Source organism: Mytilus californianus, unplaced genomic scaffold, assembly GCF_021869535.1.
Source record: "Mytilus californianus isolate M0D057914Y unplaced genomic scaffold, xbMytCali1.0.p SCAF_2, whole genome shotgun sequence".
In the NCBI taxonomy this organism is placed as follows: domain Eukaryota; kingdom Metazoa; phylum Mollusca; class Bivalvia; order Mytilida; family Mytilidae; genus Mytilus; species Mytilus californianus.
In genome coordinates, this window is record NW_026262668.1 from 64,994,674 (window position 1) to 65,009,948 (window position 15,275).

Consider the following 15,275-nt stretch of genomic DNA (forward strand, 5'->3'; position numbering starts at 1 on the left):
TCGGTAAGTCACATTCGTGAAAAGGGAAGAGTATTGTAGTTACGACATAAGGAACATCCGATATTATCTGTGAAACGGTTATTCCATAACGGTCAACCAACTCGTGATGGCGTCCGTAAAATTTACGAAGCCTGATTTCAACTTCACCATTAGGAACTCTTGGCTTAATAGCTTCCTTGTGAGCAGCAATCCTCTATCAAGGAAATCATGCCCGGGAATATCGTATCAATTGGGAGATATATACTCCGTATGCAGGCGCTGCTGGAATGTTGCTACATAGAAATGGAAAGTTCACAATTGGGAAGCTGAAATCATCTCTTTTGTCGTAAAGTTTTGTTTTCAACCGACCCTCATTGTCAATTTCTAGATGTAAGTCAAGATATGAGGCAGACTTAACTGTATCTGTAGTATCCTTTATCTCTAGTTCGATGGGATAGAAGTGCTTGTTTTTCGTGCTTGGTAAAATTAAAAGACTGTCGTTTTGGAAATTAAAAAGAAATCGGAAATAATTCGATGATTTTCCTTATAGATTTCGGGACTTCAAACGTATATATTATATACTTGCCAGTTAAAGTTTTCCAACCTATGATATGCGTTCGTTATAGTACTTTTTTTATCATGCAACGTTCATGGACGAAATTATTTCACGTTCACGGTGAAATTGTTATTCCTTCTTTGTATTTAACTTTTTTACCATCCTTTACCACCCCATTTAACCTTAACTAACTAGCAACTAATATTATTTTTAATCTAATTTAATGAAGCTCAACCCACTACACATTAGAAAATCCAAATTCCTAAGCTAACAGTACTTGTTTGTTTTTCTCTAATTAATATCTTTTTCAATTTTTTTTTCAAAAGTTGACTTGTTACTCATGAAAATAAGATTTCCGTGAGGTCATTTTAAGTCCCAGAAAATTGCGAGCATTCAGGATTTTGCACCATTTACCACAGAGTTTCTGGCCCCAAACCCCCATCCGTTTGACTTCCTCCTCCGGCATTGAGTACACATCATATTGGCCTAGCTACGCCCCTGATTGAACAGTTAAGTTAGAGAATAGATTCTTAAATCGTCGTTTTTCTTAAAGTATAAATATTTTTCCTCATTTTTTTTCGTCCGTTTACAAGACGTATTATGGTATACCGTTGTCCATCTGTCCGTCCGTCCGTGCGTCCGTCCGTCCGTCGTCAACATGTCGGACAATAACTCAAAAACGCTTTAGCCAATGTTCATGAAACTTTGGCAAATTGTGTATATCTATTGACGTAAGCTCCCTTTCGATTTTTATAAATTTTAGATTTGACATTTCCGAGTTATGGGATTTTATTCATAAAAAAGGGGGAATTTTCCAGTTTTCGGACAATAACTATAAAATGCTTTGAACAGTTTTCAAGAAACTTTGGTGACTGGTTTATATCTATTAGAATAAGCTCCCTTTAGTTTTTTTTTTTATAAATTTCTGATATGACATTGAGGAGTAATGGAACTTTATTCGTTGAAAAAGCGACGGGCGTATCATGCGCTCATGGGTCAGCTCTTTATTGACCATCTTTCACTGTTATTAAATGGACAGTTTTAGTACGATAGAAAGAAACATTAGACGGAAACAATCATTCATTTTCATAGATTCGGTACATTAGTTTCCCGCATTTTGATAGAAACTATTTAAGTTTTCTTAATTCTCAACTTTTTGTATTTTATTTACAATGAAAACCAACAAATAATGTGAAGACTTGACATGTTAGTTGTCACCAACCATCATGTACGGCAATTTTTATGCCCCACCTAGGGGCATTATGTTTTTCGGTCTGTGCGTCCGTCCGTTTGTCCGTTTGTCCCGCTTCAGGTTAAAATTTTTGGTCAAGGTAGTTTTTGATGAAGTTGAAGTCCAATCAACTTGAAACTTAGTACACATGTTCCCTGGTATGATCTTTCTAATTTTAATGCCAAATTAGAGTATTGACCCCAATTTCACGGTCCACTGAACATAGAAAATGATAGTTCGAGTGGGGCATCCGTGCACTATGGACACATTCTTGTTCTTTGTGTTATTGAAAATTCTAAACCGGTTTAAATTTTTGTATGTCTCTTTTTGTTTATACCGGTAACAGTCTTGTCTATCCTTTGTCCTGAAAAAGGAGTTTTTAAAAATGTCTCAATCGATCAAGTTTCAGGGTAAGAACATTTACATGTCTGAATTTGTTGATGTTTTAAGTCAAGATAAGGGTCATTTACCAATCAGCTATTGCTTGTTGCCTTATTACTTGATATAATTCACCAACGTATTTCAAAGGAGTAACACGACGGATGTCACATGAAGAGCAGGATATGCCAAACTTTTCCCCAGCACCTGAGATCACATCCTGTTTGATGGGCTACATGTTAGTCAATATAGTTTTCTATGTTGTGTTTTATAGACTGGTGCTTGTCTTTCGGTCGTTTTTCGTTTTTTGCTATGCAATGTTTGTTCACTTTCGACTTATGAGGTTTGATTATCCGTTTGATATATTCTGTCTCACTTTTAATATTGAATTGCAGAAACACATAAAAAAATACTAAGGGATGCAACATGTGGAGCAGAATCTATTGACCCTTCCTGAGCACTTGAGATCACCCCCGGTTTGTGGTTTTGTTCGTGTTGCTTAGTCTAGTTTTCTATGTTATGTTTTGAATACTGTTGTTTGTCTTTTGGTCTTTTTCTGTTTTTGCCATGGTGTTGTCAGTTTATTTTCGACTTATGAGTTTAAATGTCCCTTTGGAATCTTTTGCCTCATTTTTATGTTTTGTTTCAAACCTTAAAATAGCAAATGGCTGTTTATTCACATACATAAAAACCAGACGCAAAAATAAGTCAATAAATCGAGAAAAGCAATTCCTAAACTTGTAAGCACTTGCAATAAAACAACCGTAAAAACTGAATACAAAACTTAACATTGTAAACCCGAACCAAATAAGTAAGCATCAGTCGTTATAACCTGCATTCGAATACACATTTAGTCAAAATGTAAACTATGGAAATAGAAAGCAGTTGATTTACAGATCAGACGACAAATATATACGCTTTGTAAGGTCTCCTGCTTTGCATGCATAACCCGCCATGCGAATTCACACCCAGTCAAACTGTACAATCGATAAAATTACAGATCAGACGACTATACTAGTATCTAAAGATCAAAGGCCACAAAAACGTGTCGGTAGTGAGTTGAGACACGTCGCATTTGTCAAACAATTCGAGATGGTGAACGATAAACTCCAGCTGTGTCGATTTTAGTCGTTCTTTTCACTTACAACTACAGGGTGGATGCCACTGCTGGTGCAGTTTTCCTCTCCGAGGGTATCACCAGCTCAGTAGTCAATATGGAACACATAGCAGATATATAGTCACGGTCGAGCAATATCATATTTGGTCATAATTATCTGATAACTTTATCTGTTCTAAAAAAATAAGCGCATCATAGATACCAGGTTTAAAAGTTGTACGCCAGCTGCGCGTTTTCTACCAAATGTGAGACTTTTTCGTTATGAATACAATAAATTATATAGATATAAAAAGATGTGGTATGAGTGCCAATGAGACAACACTCCATCTAAGTCACAAAAAATAGCAAGCGTGGATGAGTATTTTTACATCAAAACACCATAATATTGAATTAACAATTAAGAACAAAGATATAATAAACATGTGAAAGCTCTCTCACAGGCAAATATATGTTTGTATTTCAAATGTAGTTTACAATTAACCTGCCCTTGCAAAACTTGATAAATAACTGCAAAAAGTTAAATTAAACAAATATCTTCCACACTACTTCCAAACCATCATAGCTCAGAATTCAATTGTATAGGCATGCTTGGTTTATTTTAATGTTAATTTAGATTACCATTAGAACCCCTTGGGTATAGATTAAGGTTGCGATACAAAGTATATGTAGAACGGTATGAAGCAAATCTAGGTTCAACAATCAGCTGTACATGGTGTGCCCGGGAACAGGAATTCTCAAAATCAACTGTTTCATCGTTCAATGTTTATGCACTTGTTGTATTTCATTCAAAAGACAAATGATATTCCACTTCATTTAATACATGTACCAAGAATCCTTCAAATAGTTGTCATTTCAAAATATTCAATTTTAGTATGGAAAAAAGTTACACGTACGGATGGGTAAATGTGAATAGAATTGACAATTTATGTTCGATTTACATTTTCAAGTCATTTCATTTCATTTAAAGCAATTTTAGATGATAGAATTAATGTGAGTTATTTAGAGATCTCTTAAACGCTTCGATTAGTTTTATGGATAAAAAACGTATTTTTAAAGGTATAATAAATATAACCTATAATAGTTATATGACAAGTCGATAAAACAGACTGTGTGGACACATTTTAATTAACCTTCCGAAAGCACGACGCTTGGACACCAGAACACGTAATGTATATTGTAGTTTTTATTTTGCATTTCGATATTTAGTGTATATGTAAGTTAACAATACTTGTTTGATTGAATAATCATATTTGATAACGTTTCCAAATAGGACTAGAAAACATTTTAAAATAAAGAGCATCATATCATGGTTTGTTTAAAAAAACATGCCTTTAAAAGCATGGATTCAAATATCGTTAGTGAAAGGACATAACATTGATACGACAAATTTGCAGACCTTGCAGTTTTAGGGTAAATATTTGTTTTTCGATCGTTGTTTCTTAGCATAAATTAGGCCGATGGTATTCATTTAAAATTTTTAGATTGTTTCTAATTTTTCATGCTGTGGCCTTGTATAGCTTACTATACGGTATGGGTTTTTCTCATTGAAGGCCGTACGGTGTATCTGTTTTCATTTGTCTTGGATTTTGGTTTATTACGCAAGATTGGGTATATTTTGCCTGGCATAAAAATGTCACTTTTGATGTTTCTGAGGCTGTTAAAGATATAAGCTATCGAACTAATGCGTTCGCTCCAGTAAGCATTGATTTCCTTTTTGATCTTACTTATGCGTTCTCCTTTTTGTTTGCATGTCGAACCACTCAATTGCACTCCCTCACTCGAATTTTAGCATTATTGTCTCTACTTCAATGAACCAGCTATTACTATTCATCATGGCTTCATGAAGAGTTGTCTCCTTGCTTGTTGTTTTTCCATGCTGTCTTCGGACTGACTACATACGTTTGTGAAGAGGGCACCACCTTGATGTGTATTTGGGCAGAATTCTAGTTAAGACATATATTGATGGACCAGGCGTGTTCATCGGAACTGACAGTTATTGCTTTAGCATCTTTTTCTGAAAATTTTCCAGTTTTTCAAGATTAAGCGGTTTTGGTGTTAGCAGTTCCATGACGTAAATTAATACCGGTATAAATATAGATTTTATAAAGGTGATTTGTTGTTCCATATCCAGTCCGTTTTCACCGTGGAAGCCACTGCCAAATAGAGTGTACGCACTTCGTCTAGATTTATCTATATTATTCTCGATGTTTGCAATGATATTTTGTTTCTTGGAGTGAGTTGTTAGTTGTGTAGCTGATTCAACTCTGAGCATTTTTTTTACCCAAAGTATACTCCGATGTTTCTTCCTTTGATTGCTTTGGTTTGATGCTGATAGCCACATTTTATTGGGGTTGTAATCTATACCCTACCATTCCTGCAAAGATGTGTGCCATGTTAATTTGGACTTGCATGTCCGTTGATTTCTTACTCATGAGCGCTACATCATCTGTACATGCACTAGTCTTGCATAGCATGTTCTTGATTTTACCTCCTATTCCATGTTTAGAAGTGGATTAATGTATAGTTTGTATAAGTTAGTGCATAGGATGCCCCTGGCATACTCTCTGTAACACACATAATTGCTCAGATGTTTTCTTACCCATTTAACAGCACTGGTGGTATTTGTGTGCATACTTTGGATGATTGTCAAATGCTTATCGTCGATTCCAGCGTGATAGAGCCTTCTTATTAGATGAAAAAGTACAACAACATCAAAGGCTGACTTTGCGTCCAACAGTGCCAGCTCATAGTCCGGATTATTGTCCTTGGCTTCACGATACATTTCCTCCACAGGAAAGGCTGTATTAACTGGTCCTGATTCTGATGTAAAACCTCTCTGTGTGACATTTTGTGTTGTACGTACAGCTGGATTATCCCAAACTTTCAGTATATCGTTGCTTCACAGGTAGTACAGTGATCCCTCTGTAATAAGTTGCTATGTTTTTTCCACCTGTTTGAATTCTTAAATACTGGGGTGAGTAGTCCCTCTTTAAGCATTACTGGTACTTTGCATACTTTGAATATTACGCTTAAAGGTTTCAGGAACAATCATTCCAGATTTTTCCATACATTATGTATGTGTTCCCAAAGATGTCAGCTGATTTTCTTTTAATTAGTAATTTGATAGACTTTTGTAGATCTTTTATTGTAGCCGGCGGGATGTCCTTATCTTTCACTATAGCATTAGCTTGGCTGATTTCATATTCCACATTCCGGTGATATTGCACTACTGGACGAAAAAACAACTGTCCATACCAGTAACAGTCGTACGACTGATAAAGTTGTAACAGTTGTTAAATTTCACTATTGAAGTTATTTTGTAACTGTTCCAACTTTTAAAGTGTTTGTCTCTAACATAAATCGACTGCAACAACGCTAAAAATAGTTGTCACAGTCATTATAGGACTGATACAACTATTTCAAAGTTGTAACAGTTGATTTTCAACTGTCCCAACTCTAAAAACGTTGCAACAGTCATAACTAAACTGTTTAAAAGCCGAAAAGGTTGTTACAGTTAAAATATATTTGCTACAACCATTATATAGTCATAGCTAATTTATAAGTGTCGCAACTTCCAAACATTGATACAGTCATTAAGTCACGGATATAAAATTTCTGACAGTCCGTGATAGGTTAAATCATTTGTAAAACAATTTCACCGTGTGCAATATAAGAAGGTTGTTACAAAAAAGACACAACTGTCATACCAATTTAATACATTGATTTAAATAGAAACTGATACTTAAAAAAAATAGTATATTGAAATATTTGCCACTGAACATTTTGGCATACGCCGCTAATTTGGTAAATGTGTTAAATTTATTCACTTGCCTCTCATCTCTTCGAAAACAATTCTGAACCAGCACTAGATACCTGCAATCACACGGGACTGTTTTATACGCATTTAATACTACATATGAAAAAAATCTCACCTGTCAGATGTATCGAAAAAGGTTTCTCAATATATTTGTAACCAAATGTCATGAATGTATCTTTAACTGTAACAGTTAACACTTTTCAAAATTATCAAAATGACAACTTTTTAATTATTATAAGTCAGTTGTGAAATCATTTATGCATGCAAGGTTATCTCCAATAGCCGTAGTTTTACGAATCAGATTACTTCATAATAACGGTCAATATACTGTAAACCCAGGGGGGATAAACATACTTGTCATACTTATCCCCGTAGTAAAGTGCTTATTCACGAGGGCCAATTTCATACGGCATGAACACTTATAGAATTCATTTGATTGTTTTTAAGCTTTTATTTGGGACCAAATTTTTTTATTAAAAAATTATAAATATCGCCGTATAAACCATTTTGATATCTAAAAAAATCAAAGCTATGATGAACATTTAACGCATGCTTTGCAGCTATGGAAAAACAAAAATATTCTTAAATCTTTTTTACATTTGTAATTCAATTTATTTTATTTTACCGTATTTTATTTTTGAATAGTTTAGTTAATTTCAATATTGACTGGACTTTGTACTGATTATTGTATCGAGTGGTCTATTTGAAGTTCAAGTGTCTTAATAGACCTTTTCAACAATTGTCTACACCTACAGCTGACAACGACTACGACAGGTAAGATGTAAGTGGTCGTCTCAAACTAGTAATGGTTGTATATAAAGGTTACCAGTAACTGAATTTAAAAGATTTTTTTTTGCCTATATGTATTTACCACAACGATATTTTTATAGTTTTGGTTGTAAACCGTTTACTGACTTAAATTCTTATTTTTTTATTTTTGAATTGAGTATGAATGAGGGCGCATAACATATGCGGCGGGGATTTGACTTGTATAATTTGATCCAAAACCTCCCCTTTGTTGGTCAGAGGTAAAATAAAAAAGACCATTGGGACAAAAACCAGATAAGAGTAGAAAACCGAAGCGTAGATCAACAAAAGGGAAAATCAAGAAACAAAAACAATTCTGGGGACAAGAGAAAAAGGGCAATTTTCTCATAGAAAACCAAATTTATATGAGAAAAAACTGACTTCGTTAGACTGGGACCAACGCAAGTGCTCCGACAGCGTAAGTAGTTCTAACTTCTGTCAAGACACTAGACGCGTTTCTCGTAAAGGTTATGCCCTGGAACGGAGAAAATGTATCAATAACCAATGGACAACTTATAACAGTCAATTATATTCAATATGTACAACAAGTATAGTGAAGATCTGATGAGAAACGCAACCTTTACAGTGTCCACACGTGTGTTTTGGACTCGCTACGGACATACAGATAGTTGTGTTACGATGTCCTCTCTGTAACTTTTGTTACTATTGGAATGATGAAATGTAGAATGATAAAATAACATTCCAAAAACGAGTTAACGGCTATTGGTAAGCGGTGCGGTCTTCCATGGGAAACTCGTACAACTAAATATTAATAATCATATTAACGAAGAAGCAATGGATTCGGATGTGAATGGATTGCCGATTTTTTTTTATGATTTATAGAATTGAAAGAGAAATGGTTGATAAATAAATGTTTATATATAATAATTATCATATGAAAGAAAGGGAAAAAAAAAACCCACAGAATTTCCACAATAGCTATTTGCTCAATATCCGTTCTTTTTCAAAATTTTACCGTTCAAATGGAACAAGTACGTATATGTTATATACATGTTATACCTGAATGATTTTTATCTTGGATCTCTATTTCTCCTGTAAACTGTAGGTGTCAATTGTCGATGTCGACAGTTGTTGAAAAGGTCTAATAAATAGCATTTTACATGGCATTATTGAGGCAAAAATATTATGAATCGAGTTAATTTATATTTTCACGGGATTTTTCTCAACCAATTTATCATACATATTTTGTAAAAAATTAAATGTATTAATAAATAGATGAACATACTGTACAAGACCGACACAATAACTCGCGTCAGTGAAAGTAAAACTTTTCCAAACAAGAAGACTCGCATTGTTTCAGACAAGGAGATATCATCAGATCTTCTTTTATATATTCACACCACGGTTGAGAGCTTGTTGTATTAATTCTTTAGACTCCGGTCTAGTTGAATTCTACATGCTGACCTCAAGATGCCTTTTTGTGATTTTTGTCGTTTCAGTTGATGTCATACTGACTTTACCCAAAACATTTATTTAATCATATAAACGCCTGTCTGATCTTGATATATTATGCAACCTGTAGATAAAAAATGAAAAATTTTACCTTGTGTTGGCAATTTTAAAATGTCACATAAATCAAGCAAATGGGTTTATTATGGAACGCCATGACTGTCTTCTGATGTTGATTGTTAAATATGTTCGGTGCTTTATGCATTACGTTCAGTAGTATTTATATTTTGTTCAGAAGTTTTCATATTATGTTCAGTAGTTTTGACATTTTGTTCAGTAGTTTTGACATTATGTTCGGTGCTTTGGTTATTATGTTCAGTAGTTTCATTATTATATGCAGTGGTATTTAAATTATGTTTGGTACTTCTGACGTTATATTCAGTGCATTTTCATTATGTTCAGTACCATCGACATTATGTTCAGTAGATTCAATATTATTTGCAGTACATTATGTATTACCTTCAGTGGTCCCGGTTTCTTTATATTCGGTGGATTATTCATTATGTTCAGTAAAAGCATCAGTATTATACTCGGGTCAATGAACTATATATTCAGTAGTTGTATCATTATGATGATGCAGTGAAAGTTGGGAAATCAATAACGGAAATTTTCAGAAAAAACGAACGCGGATATTTTCGACGGACGTTTTCTTCATGGACACTTTAACGGGACCAGGAATGAAAATGGAAGAAATGGAAGCAGTATTAAATTGGTTTGGTTTACGTTGACACGTTGGCAATTTTCACAAGGAAAAAGAAATACTCCTGACTTAATGTGTAAGATGTCATGATTGATTGATTGATTGTTGTTTTCTGAACGTACAGTGGCAAATATTCACGCATATTTATGACGGAGAGAAGAATATTTAACAAGAAATAAGAAGTTGCATGCGTTGTCGTTGATACACCATGACCATAGAGAGAAAGACAAACAGCAAAAAATAAAATATAAAAACATATTCTATAGCTTTTGTATTCCTAGTAGGTAACCCTTTTTGTTGGTTGGTTGTAGCATATTAATCTCATGCACCGACTTTTAAGAGACCACGAAAAATCTCCTTGCAGATACTCCTATAGTATTCTGCATCATACCCCGCTAATAGGCGCTTAAATATCAGATATTTATTTGAAATAACCCAAGATAAATGAGGTTGTGGATGAGGTTTACAGAATGGAGAAAGTTGATTCATAAATATGACCAAATCAATGAAAATTCATGGTAACACGGATTAGCCTCGAACCTGTATCTGGATATTGTCAATCTATTCCTCTTCATTCTGGCTATCTTTGGTGGATCTAGAGACTAAATCCAGAAATATGTTTTTAAACGCTCTGTTCAAGTACAGATAGTAAGTTATTGGTTTGGGTAGTTTATAGTCTCTTATTAAACAAAATGGGTCATGTTTTGTGCATTACTTTAAAATAATAACCATAACTGTACAGAAATGGTGAAAATTTGCACACAATTAAAGTTTTGCACTTTGTATTTTGATATCCATTACCTGTCTAATAGACAGTCTATGGTAATCATATTTACACTTAGACCTAGTTAGTTTTTGTGTATACAGCTTGAATTTGGAAGATTAAAAATCTTAATAAATGATTTTAAAATGACAATCATACTGATACTCAATGTTCATTGTTTGTAGCACTTTGTACAATATTTCATTCTATACCCTTGCATACCAGCATAAATTTCAATGTAGCTCTTTGAATGTATGAAATTTATGACTAGTTGTTTTCTGTTTTTTTTTTTTTTTGCTATTGCAGAGCTTTTTGCTGTCATTTTTGTCTGAACTCTATCACGAACTGTTTTATCATTGTTGTAATAATTTCTGACACAATGCAGGAGAAGAATGTAAGATTATCTTTGTCTGCAATAGTGGACGAAATAGTACGTCAAGATTTGTTAACTCGTGCAAGATCTTGATTTTCGATGAAAATATCGAATGTACATAATTTGCATGGTAACATCAAATAACCAGTTCTGATTACTAACAGTTCAACATTTCATTCCATATCAATAATAAATTCAGTATGCAGAAAAAAGTTTAGTTATTCTGTTAATCATTTAATTCTGTAATCATTTTTTTTTTTACCTTTTTCCAAAGTTTTAAACATTTTTTTTAAAGCACTCCTTTATTCTCTATTCTTTATTTTTTGCCCACCTTCTCTTTTTTGGGGGTAGGGGCATTATTCTCTATTCTGTAAACCTCATCCACAACTTCATATATCTTGGGTTATTTCAAATAAATATCTGATATTTAAAGAAGGAGATTGTTGGTGGTCTCTTAAAAGTCGGTAAGTCGGTGCATGAGATTAGTATGCTACAACCAACCATCAAAAAGGGTTACCTTCTAGGAATACAAAAACCATAGAATATGTTTTTATATTAATTTTTTTGGCTGTTTATCTTTTTGTCGTCTCTCTATGGTCATAGTGTATCAACGACAACACATGCAACTTCTTATCTTTTGTTTAAAAATTCTTCTCTCCGTCATAAATATGCGTGAAATATTTGCCACTATACGTTCAGAAAACAACAATCAATCAATCATGACATCTTACAAATTAAGTCAGGAGTATTTTTTTCCTTGTGAAAATTGCCAACGTAGGAACGTAAACCAAACCAATTTAATACTGCTTCCATTTCTTCCATTTTCATTCCATCCCGTAAAAGTGTCCATGAAGAAAACGTCCGTCAAAAATGTCCGCGTTCGTTTTTTTCCGACAATTTCCGTTATTGATTTCCCAATTTTAAATGCATCATCATAATGATACAACTACTGAACATATAGTTCATTGAACCGAGTATAATACTGATGCTTTTACTGAACATAATGAATAATCCCCGAATATAAAGAAACCGGGACCACTGAAGGTAATACATAATGTACTGCAAATAATATTGAATCTACTGAACATAATGTCGAATACTGAACATAATGCAAAATGCACTGAATATAACGTCAGAAGTACCAAACATAATTTAAATACCACTGCATATAATAATGAAACTACTGAACATAATAACCAAAGCACCGAACATAATGTCAAAACTACTGAACATAATGTCAAAACTACTGAACATAATATGAAAACTACTGAACAAAATATAAATACTACTAAACATAATGCATTAAGCACCGAACATATTAAACAATCAACATCAGAAGACAGTCATGGCGTTCCATAGTTTATTATTCTGATAATATTCATCTTCAATCATCAGTGATGGAAACAGTATTACCAGCAGAACTTATTTTGGCGCGCCTTAGAAAAAAAATATGTATTTATGAAATTTTCCAAAATTCTGACTCACTACGCTCTCCAGAAATTTTACCATTTTGGATAATAACATCCCTCTTTGCTTGGACCCTGTATCCACCCTTGAAAGTATAAATGGTATTTTCATATTAATAGAAATTTAGTTCTAAGTCTTCATTTTGACTGTTTGAAGTTGTAGGTGTATCCTACAAAATGGTGATCTGTATCACAAAAGTTAATTTAAGTTAGCATGTTTAGGGGTGAAAAGTTGATTCTGAGGTGGAGGAGAGGGGAGGAGGATAGTGTTTGTGTTAATATAAGGATGGACTGAAAATAAGTATTCTGGTCCTGATCTGAGTGAAAATATATAATTTGGCCGCCTATATGTTGGAAATAAATATTCTGACCTCATCAAATTTGGCAGTTGAGTTGCTAACTTCTATGTCATTGGGTCTCGGGTGAAAAATTGTCTTATTTGCAAACAAGTACCACATCATTTTATTTATTATGATCATAAAAAAAATCACAAGTTAAATATATATATATATATATATATATATATATATATATATATATATATATATATATATATATATAGTTTAAGAACATTTGTTGTTCAACCTGTTAGTCGTATGCGTTTTGTTAAAATATACTTTTTTCACTTTTTTGGTCTTTTGGAAAATGTTGTTTGTGCTGTATTTAGACCCCTCTAACAAGAAATTTGTTTTGCATGCACACGTATAAAAATTGCGGTTTTATCCAACGCAATCATAGGTTTGAACGTTGTTTTCAATTTAGACTTGTTTATATGTAAAAAAATATATAATTATATATGTTGACCTCTAGATTATGTTTTTTTGTTGTTGTTGGGTTGATGTCTCATCATAGCAGTTGACTCAATATCACCCGTTTTATTATCATGTTTTAGCCTATTTGTATTTAATAAGCTCTTCACACCATGCTATATGTATAATGTACAAACATAGTTGTAACATTGTGTATTCACCATGGATAAGCAAGACAGTTCTAATTGTCCACCACAAAAAGAAAATTCCAATTCTCATCCTCCCTCTTGAAACCACTTTTTATCATTTTTTTTATTTCTGGTTATTATATTTCTTTTGCTAGAAGTTTTCAAAATTATAGCAAATTAAAACCCCAAAAATATGCTTCCACCAATAAATAAAATTAAAGCAAACAGCTCACTAATAGTTCATAATACATGTACGCCTTTTGTCATGCTAAATGTGTATATTGAAATTGTTGCAGGAATTTATATTGGGAAATTTACAAGGCATTTATTCAAAAGCAAATAAAATGGATCTGTAGAAAAGCATGCATGATTGCAGAAGCCTGTAAATATTGGATCACATTATTCACATATAATGGACTTTGGTAAACCATAATACATTTGTCATCACAATGGGCTTATAAAAATGGGAGACATCAGAAAGGATCATCAAGGAATTATTGTTTCATATCCTTAACTGACCTATTTTTTTATTAAATTTTGTCGCCAACTGGTGACCTCTAAAAATGTTGGTAGTCATATATGGTTCTTTAGTTATCATTTTTTTTTATCAATCAGTTTTTTATGAATATTTTTTTTCTTATGCTAATATGGTGGGTTGGATCACCCTGACAGAGGCTTATTTTTCAATGTTTGTAGTGGCTTTTGTTTGTTGCTGTTTATCTTATTTGTTTGTTTGTTTGTTGCTTTTGTGTATCAGATGTATATATAAATCAAACTGTCTGGTTTCTCGTCTGAATTCTTTTATATTGTGTTACATGTATGGCTGGGCCTTTTATAGGTTGCTCAATATGCGGTATTGGTTTTGCTCATTGTTGAAGGATGTGCAGTGACCTATAGTTACTAACAATTACATCACTTGGTCTACGGTTGATGGTTGTCTTATCGAAACTCATACCACATCTCCTTATTCCGGTTATTTAACACTTTACAAGACTACAATATTATCAAATGAATGTTAATCATTGTTAATAGTTGTCCGACTTTTGTTAACAACATGATCAATGGTGATGTAAACAAGAGTGTAAACGCTGAAATTTTACGACTGCTTTACCTACATGTATAATTGAATTATGTTGAGAGTCTGTAACATGAAGATTTTACTACAAGTATCACATAAACTTTACATTATCAATAATCCCAGAAAATGAAGTAACGGTCAAATTAACCATGCCAGAAAGATCATGTACACCTTACAATCATTCCATACCCCAAATTTAGTAGTTTATAGTATCTGAGAAATAGACCAAACATCCAAACCGTGATAACTAAACATTGTTCAATGAACAATTAAAATGAGGTCACGGTCAGATGAAACCTACCAGTCAAACATGTACACCTTACGATCATTCCATATGCCAAAAGTAGTGATCCTATAGCTTATAGCATCTGAGAAACATTGGGAAATAGACCAAACCACAAGAACTGAACATTGTTCAATAAACCATGACATCATCAAGTTAGGTCAAGGTCTGATGAAACCTGCCAGTCAGACATATACACCTTACAATCATTCCATACACCAAATATATATAGTTGATCTACTGCTTATAGTATCTGAGAAACAGACTTGACAATGTAACTAAAATAACTTTAATCACCATGATCACTGATCCATGAACTG

At 33.3% G+C, this 15,275-nt stretch overlaps 1 protein-coding gene across 2 annotated transcripts in view; it reads left to right on the forward strand.

Annotated features, from left to right (window-relative positions):
• The first annotated feature begins 4,301 nt into the window (after window positions 1-4,301).
• LOC127730250 (sodium- and chloride-dependent glycine transporter 1-like) overlaps window positions 4,302-15,275 on the forward strand; it is a 118,197-nt gene continuing 107,223 nt past the window's right edge. The window contains exon 1 of one of the 2 annotated variants that reach the window (XM_052238554.1): window positions 4,302-4,430. In XM_052238554.1, coding sequence (XP_052094514.1) covers window positions 4,429-4,430 — 2 coding nt within the window. In that variant the 5' untranslated portion in view covers window positions 4,302-4,428. The remainder of the gene's footprint in view (window positions 4,431-15,275) is intronic. The other variant, XM_052238555.1, reaches the window with a different exon arrangement.